The 8,703-nt window shown below is 40.1% G+C and overlaps 1 protein-coding gene across 5 annotated transcripts in view; it reads right to left on the bottom strand.

Annotated features, from left to right (window-relative positions):
- cblb (Cbl proto-oncogene B, E3 ubiquitin protein ligase) overlaps window positions 1-8,703 on the bottom strand; it is a 181,341-nt gene that overhangs the window by 45,145 nt on the left and 127,493 nt on the right. The window contains exon 14 of one of the 5 annotated variants that reach the window (XM_026181711.1): window positions 8,226-8,253. The exons of the other annotated variants lie outside the window; for them this stretch is intronic. Within the exon in view, the coding sequence (XP_026037496.1) occupies window positions 8,238-8,253 (16 nt within the window). The 3' untranslated portion in view covers window positions 8,226-8,237. Of the gene's footprint in view, window positions 1-8,225; window positions 8,254-8,703 lie in introns of those variants that run through there. 5 annotated transcript variants of the gene reach the window in all.

Genomic DNA, 8,703 nt, shown 5'->3' with positions numbered 1-8,703 from the left:
CAGACCTGAGGAAGAAACTCACATTCCAGGGATGAAACATTGCAATGAGGTGTTTAGGAAGCATCTGACAGTAAACATTAGTGTTGTGTGAACTGTGCAGCTGCTAACAAAAATTTATCTGGTGGAACTATGCCAGTTGACCCCAGACATCTCAGAGCACTTGTGGGCAACCAGTGGATATGATGCGGGGGAAATGAACGGGGTAGTGAGTCTTAAGTCTGAGTTCAGACCAAGTAAGCATAAACAACAAATAAAGCCAGAAACAGTGAATGCACTACTGCATCTCATGGCACCTGAAGTTCTAATCCTCACACCATACTGTTCCACCAGAAAAACACTTTTTTTCTGTGATTTATCTGGCTGACGTTTTTGTTTTGTTTTAGTGTTAGGCTGATCCTATAAGTCATTTTGGGTCTGTTTTCTCTTTCTAAGAGAATGACAGCCTTATGCTTGGACATGTCCTAAAACTAGACCTAATGTTTTAGGGTTTTTTTTTGTAACAGTGCACTTAAATAAAACCTGTCAGGTGTCACCCCTCCAGGGCATGATATTTTGTGTGCTGATGATTTAACAATCAGCTCTCTTTTCAGCAGGCCTGCAAGATTGATACGAAAGCGCTATGAAACATCCTTACTGGAAACATTTGCAAAGTGTGATTCTTCAGATTACAATGGGCTTTGGAGAAATTCACTCGTCTGGGACACGTGATCTCACGCGACAGTAAGTCCCTCTGTGTAAAAAGGTTGTAGCGATTCAATCCATTCCAAAATCATAAAGAATTGTTTTTTCTTTTTTTGATATGACATCGTATTGCTATTAGTGGATACTCAAATATGTGCGCGAGAGGCTCCACTCTCAGCAATGACAAATGTGAAGGGACTGACTGGACTGTGACAGACTGATAATGTAAATAAAGCTTTGACTGACTTGAAACTGAGATTAAAGACTGCACCAAGTTTAGGATTAGTAAATGCTGTTAAACAATTCACAAAAAACAGTTAGAAAAGGGTGGATGTTTGTGCGTTGTTTGGTTTTGTTTTCACAGGAGCGGGCAGCGACCAGAGATGGGAAGACTATCTAGGTTCACATAAGCTTGTGGGCCGTGCAAACTCAACCCTTAACTGCCACTTTCAGTGTAACTGATTCTTGTAGAGAAATCTATGTATTTACTAGCTTTGTTGTTTATGATGCCATAATGTATTGTTGGAAAATGCCAAATGTCACAGTTGAAGAATGTACTGTGTTAAACCCAGAATAACTTATTTCACAGGAGCTGATGGCCAACCACATGATTTTGTTGCAGCTATTTCTAGAATCTATTTGTCCAGATCTGATCTACAGGATGCATAACTGGCTAATGTTGTTTTTTTCCTGAAGGTCTTTGTGGAGGATTTGGCATCACACAGACAGTAAAAATAAAGCAGGATGTGAAGTAATCACAGAACATCTTAGCGTTGGGCTAATTATTATATCAGTATTTATCTCAAGTTGCTGAGCTCATAACATTGAAACAAGTGAGTGACATTACTTATGACCAGTCACTATACCTAATTCTAAATACACACGGGATGATCCATGATTTGGGCATATTATGGGAACAATGACTTTTTTTAATGATTCAGGAAAATCCATTGCACATGACAAACTTGTGGCTGCAGTGCTGGATGCCTTATTACTCCTCTGACCTACAGTTGTTCGTAAATGTGAAGTTTATATTAACTCAAGATTCTGTTTTCTAGGCAATTACAGAGCAGATGCGGTGGTAAAACCAGTAGTTAAGCAGAATTAACATGAAAACCATGCTAATTTCATTTCCTAGCACAGGTTTAAAACTATTTCGTGATATTTCTATGATTTTCAATTATTTTTTTCTATGATTTGTGTGACTAACAATTCATGTACAGGTATTAAAACTCTACAGGTGGTACAGATTAGTGATGGTAAATTCTATTCTTTTTACTGAATCGGGTTTGAATGCGTCACTCACCAAAGTGAATCGGGTTTTTGAGTCATTTGAGTCACTGAGTCAGTTGAACAGAGAGTGCAAAAAATGTACCCCTAACCCTAACTTAATTTGTTTTCATGTAAATACTGCTAAGATGAGTGACTGAAAAAGAAAAACAACTATTTTTGCTCTCAAAAAAGAGCAAAAAAAAAAAAATTAAAGATTTCTAAAGGGAACATTTTTTTTTTTTTTTTTTTTATTAGTATTTTCCTCAAATGTGTCAAATATATATTTTCTCATCTAAATGTCCACTGAGCTGTTTGCCAGGGGGTGGTAATGCTCCTTAACTCTGGTTGCCAACCAAGAAGAAGAAGAAGAAGCTGTGAGCCAGGAGGGAGGCGGTGAGTGAGCGTTGTCACTACCCGATCCGTACCGGAAACCCGATCGGCACCCCGCATGCGCAAATCTTACGTCACTTCCTCTCTTTGCCAACATTGCGACATTCAATATATTTGAATGATACGGTTAAATCTTTGACTTTAGTTAAAAAGAAAAAGGCTGCTTTTTTTGTTTCCTTTATGGAAGATTTTGATTTAGTGAGTTAATAATTTGTTAAATTATGTGAGCCCATCTTTATATTTTATTTTCACTATGTATGAAAGTTGCTAATATGTAAGAAATGTCTATTCTCTGAATCTGTAATATATGGTGCATTTTGTTTGTATGTTTATATTACTAATAAAAAAATAAATAAAAATTTGAATGATACGGTTAGCGCCCAGTTAGCTCCTAGCATTTCTCAACAGCTTTGCCTCCTTTTCGACTGCCCGGGACATTTAAACAATGGATAATCTGTATACAAAGAAATTCATGCTTTTCTCCTCAACAGAGAGTGTCCCCTGATTGAGCAACAGCGCCGTAAAATAAGAAGAATGGCGCCTAATTACAGAGTTAATAATGCAGACTTTGTAATATCTCACGTGTAGATTCATCAGCCAGATGAAGTCTTTACTGACAATTGACAGTGATAGCGCACATCATCATCACTATTCCAACAATCCTCTCCTCACAGACAAGCATAAACACACTCGATTATCACTAAATCAAATTTAACACACGTTTGTAATGACGCTAATTCAGTTTACAATAGGGTTCATTCACTCAGTCAGCAGGTGGCGGTATCCTCGTGCACTGCCATTAAACGAACAGAAGAAGAAGAAAACCCCTGCACATGCGCGGTACGGATCGGGTAGACCCGATTTGTACGGTCCGACTTTGCAAATGCGCAGTAAGGATCGGGAGTCCCGATCTGTCACTATCTTTTTATTTTTTTGTTTTTGTCTACATTATATTAAATGTTTCATTATCGGAAACATTTTAAGGGATACTTACTGTGGCCCTGAGAGGCCAAACTGACTGCAACTTCAGAAAACACTTGCAAAAAGAAAAATGCTGCAAAAAGAAAAATGCTGCAAAAAGAAAAACGCTGCAAAAAGAAAAACAACACAACGGAAATAGGAAAAAAGACAACGGAAATGTTTCTGGGGAGACAGTAACCGGACGGACCAGTTGCACAAACCAAAACATGCTAACAAGTGCACTGGGACTGGGAGACACTTCAAAGAAGCGGAGCGGCCAAAGAGTAAACTTTCAAAAGTAAGTTCTGAATATTATGTCACTTATTTATGTGCAAATGTTTAATAATGAGGAACATTAAAACATTACTGTTGGCCACATGCCGGCAAAGTTATGTGACATTAGCGATGTTTGTACTTTCAGCATTTACTTTGTTTTAAAGCCTTTACTTTATACGCTGTTAGATAGTCGACCTTAATCTTACAGAGAATCTGATGATTTTGTGGATAATTAAAGTCAGTCATATATCCAAAAACACAACAAGCTGAAAGTCAGTGATGCTGTTTGGTTTGCAGTCCTGAATATCACGGCACAAGCAGGATTCACTGCACTGTTAATGTTAGCTATGTTATATTGTTGCCTCTGTTCGGTGGTGTCGAGCCAAACGGACTTTAACGTGTGTTTGAACGAGCTGACGGTTCACTCGTTAAGCTGAAAGAAAGATGCTTTAATCACAGGAGTCACACATGTGTCCATTGTACCATCTGGGAACTCTTCTTGTTTAGCACTCGTAATAACACAAACACTAAATCCTCCTGTTTGTAGCAGTGTATACACCTGAGACTGTCACCTGTATGTCTGTCCTGCACTCTCTCTCTTTTTCTTTCTCTCTGATTGTGGAATAAAAGTATGAACATGTATTTATAAGTTACACTTGTGTTTGAATCCTGCAGCTTATCACACATTTGATTTCCATGTGTGACAACTGCAAGTGTCCAGAGTGAGGACAGACTGAGGGACCCACTGCTGCACATCATCTGTGAGGCTTTACACCCCTGATGATCTACCAGGACAAACTCAGCAGTGTGTGAGGAAGAGGAGGAGGAAGAGCCAGCAGCAGCTGACAGATGGAGAGAATAGACAGACTGTTCCCTGTTTGTGAAGGACTGCTAGAAAAGTTTAAAATCCCTAACTGTCTGTCCTGAATCAGTCTTATTAGGTAATGTTCAAATAATTGTATCAGTGTGGGAGAAAGTACTCAGGGCCTTCAGGTTACACACTATGAAAGGCAGCAACAAGTTTAATGTTCAGAAACCTAAAGTATGTATCAGCAGCAGAATGGAGCTAAAAATAAATGTTTGTTTCAGTTCTATGAAGCTTTGAGTATTTTGGATTAGTAGCACTGCTGTGTTTGTTGCATCATATTGCTGTAATTGTTTATTTGCTTTATATATTCTGAGGTATTGCCCTGCGACAGACTGGTGACCTGTCCAGGGTGTACCCCGCCTTTCGCCCTATGACAGCTGGGATAGGCTCCAGCGCCCCCCGCGACCCTGAAAAGGATAAGCGGAAGCGAATGGATGGATGGATATTCTGAGGTAAGTTGATCTATAGTGTTACATCATATTTTATAAGGATGTTATGTGTTTGTATACTTTCTGCCCAGTTTGACCCATTTAGCAGAAGTCAGCCTGTTTAAGGCTCTGATATCTATTCTGTATGACTTAAAAGAAGTTATGACATGGTCTGATTTTGTCACCCAATAAAGAAATATTTAATATATCAGTCTACTCTTCATTTTATCAGAAACAGTTATCACAGCTCGTACATTTTCTTTTTACACATATATGTAAGCATTGAGCCAAATTTAGTAATGCCAACATACTGAAGGAACAACATTTGTCTCTTATATATAATACATCTATATATACACTGTCAAAGATACTTGAGTGTCTTTGAGTGAAGATTTAAGGTGATAGGACATATAAATAGCTGCAACTTGAATCTTTACTGAAGCTCAGTGTTTGGCACAGAGTTCATGTTCACTGCTGTAATAACTAATAATGATTAATATAATATTGGCCATATTATATTTACATTACCAAAGTGAGATGACTTTAGTCTCATGAACAACATTAGCTAATTGTTATTTACTAACTAATCTTAAATGACTGTTCAGTACAGAAATGAAGCCCAAAAATCATGTTTTACAGTTCTGTGGTCTCAGCCTCAGACACTTATCAAATCACACAAAGCTCATGTAGAAACAAATGTACAAAATATGTTCTCCTTCATTTCTGTCAAACAAAGTTGTATGAAAAGTTTCCAGCTGTTAGTATCATGGTTGCTAGGCAACCTGGGCAGAGGCTAGACCATCCCATCTCACAAGGCTACAAGCCTCACACTTCCGGCCTTAGCGGAAGCCTTGAGTACGCGGCCCTTGAGGACCGTGGAGGCTGCGTACTTTAAGGCTGCAGACCCTGAATTGGGAAACAGTCCCTGAATTGGGATACAGCCATACATAGGCTGTATCCCAATTCGGGGTCTGACTCTGAGTCTGCAGAGGGTCCCAGTGATGTGGAAGACATCATGCCTCGTCCCTGTACCAAAGACACCACGTCCCAGTGGCCCCCAGGATTACAGGCCCGTGGCACTGACCTCCCACATCATGAAGACCCTGGAAAGGCTCATCCTGGACCAGCTGCGACCCATAGTAAGACCACATCTGGATCCCCTTCAGTTCGCTTATCAGCCTCGTCTTGGAACTGAGGACGCCATCATCTACCTGCTCAATCGTGTCTACACCCATCTGGACCAGCCGGCGAGCACTGTGAGGGTCATGTTTTTTTACTTTTCTAGTGCTTTCAATACCATCAGGCCGACCCTCCTGGGTGATAAGTTAGCAGCGATGCAGGTGGATGCTTCTCTGGTGTCCTGGATTGTTGATTACCTGACAGGAAGACCACAATATGTACGTCTCCCACAGTGTGTGTCTGACAAGGTAATCAGCAACACAGGGGCACCACAGGGGACTGTCCTCTCCCCCTTCCTCTTCACCCTCTACACCACAGACTTCAGCCACTGCACAGAGACCTGCCATCTTCAGAAGTTTTCTGATGACTCTGCGGTGTTGGGATGCATCAGCAGGAATGATGAGACAGAGTACCGGGCTGTGGTCGACTCCTTTATCACGTGGTGTGAGCAGAATCATCTGCAGCTCAACGTGGCAAAGACCAAGGAACTGATCGTGGACTTCAGGAAGACCAGGAAACACTTGACCTCTGTTTCAATCCAGGGGGTCAGTGTTGACATTGTGGAGGACTATAAATACCTTGGAGTACACATTGACAATAAACTGAACTGGGCTAAAAAAAAACCACCACAACACTTTGCAGGAAGGGCCAGAGTCGTCTTTTTTTTTTTTTTTTTTGAGGCGACTGAGGTCTTTCAACATCTGCCAGAAAATGCTCAGAATCTTCTGTTGTGGCCAGTGTGATCCTCTATGCTGTTGCATGCTGGGGGAGCAGGCTGAGGGTAGCAGATGCCAACAGACTTAATAAACAAATCCGTAAGGCCAGTAATGTTGTGGGGATGGAGCTCTCAAGGTGGTGTCGGAGAGGCGGATGCTGTCCAAGATAAAGACAATGTTGGATAACACCTCCCACCCACTCCATGACATGCTGGTCAGTCACAGGAGCACGTTCAGTGAGAGACTGAGAATACCGAAAAGCACCATTGAACGACACAGGAAATCTTTCCTGCCTGTGGCCATCTCCCTGTACAATGCATCCACTTAACATACTGGTTACTGCTACAACTACACATGTTTCTTTTCCAGCTATTTATTAAGGAGTGACTTATGTGTATATATTGTACTATTCTTAGTTAGCGTATTGTCTGTCTTGTCTTAATGTTGGTTTATGTTGGTTTATAATAGAGCACTGTAACAAAAAATAATTTCCCCCAGGGATCAATAAAGTATTCTGATTCTGATTAGTTATTACAGCAGTGAACATGAACTCTGTGCCAAACACTGAGCTTCAGTAAAGATTCAAGTTGCAGCTATTTATATGTCCTATCACCTTAAATCTTCACTCAAAGACACTCAAGTATCTTTGACAGATGTATTATATATAAGAGACAAATGTTGTTCCTTCAGTATGCTGGCATTACTAAATTTGGCTCAATGCTTACATATATGTGTAAAAAGAAAATGTACGAGCTGTGATAACTGTTTCTGATAAAATGAAGAGTAGACTGATATATTAAATATTTCTTTATTGGGTGAGAAAATCAGAACATGTCATAACTTCTTTTAAGTCATACAGAATAGATATCAGAGCCTTAAACAGGCTGACTTCTGCTAAATGGGTCAAACTGGGCAGAAAGTATACAAACACATAACATCCTTATAAAATATGATGTAACACTATAGATTAACTTACCTCAGAATATATAAAGCAAATAAACAATTACAGCAATATGATGCAACAAACACAGCAGTGCTACTAATCCAAAATACTCAAAGCTTCATAGAACTGAAACAAACATTTATTTTTAGCTCCATTCTGCTGCTGATACATACTTTAGGTTTCTGAACATTAAACTTGTTGCTGCCTTTCATAGTGTGTAACCTGAAGGCCCTGAGTACTTTCTCCCACACTGATACAATTATTTGAACATTACCTAATAAGACTGATTCAGGACAGACAGTTAGGGATTTTAAACTTTTCTAGCAGTCCTTCACAAACAGGGAACAGTCTGTCTATTCTCTCCATCTGTCAGCTGCTGCTGGCTCTTCCTCCTCCTCTTCCTCACACACTGCTGAGTTTGTCCTGGTAGATCATCAGGGGTGTAAAGCCTCACAGATGATGTGCAGCAGTGGGTCCCTCAGTCTGTCCTCACTCTGGACACTTGCAGTTGTCACACATGGAAATCAAATGTGTGATAAGCTGCAGGATTCAAACACAAGTGTAACTTATAAATACATGTTCATACTTTTATTCCACAATCAGAGAGAAAGAAAAAGAGAGAGAGTGCAGGACAGACATACAGGTGACAGTCTCAGGTGTATACACTGCTACAAACAGGAGGATTTAGTGTTTGTGTTATTACGAGTGCTAAACAAGAAGAGTTCCCAGATGGTACAGTGGACACATGTGTGACTCCTGTGATTAAAGCATCTTTCTTTCAGCTTAACGAGTGAACCGTCAGCTCGTTCAAACACACGTTAAAGTCCGTTTGGCTCGACACCACCGAACAGAGGCAACAATATAACATAGCTAACATTAACAGTGCAGTGAATCCTGCTTGTGCCGTGATATTCAGGACTGCAAACCAAACAGCATCACTGACTTTCAGCTTGTTGTGTTTTTGGATATATGACTGACTTTAATTATCCA

Source organism: Astatotilapia calliptera, chromosome 10 (assembly GCF_900246225.1).
Source record: "Astatotilapia calliptera chromosome 10, fAstCal1.2, whole genome shotgun sequence".
In the NCBI taxonomy this organism is placed as follows: Eukaryota; Metazoa; Chordata; class Actinopteri; order Cichliformes; family Cichlidae; genus Astatotilapia; species Astatotilapia calliptera.
The sequence above is the reverse complement of the archived record's forward strand: the minus strand, read 5'-3'. Positions and strand labels throughout refer to the sequence as shown.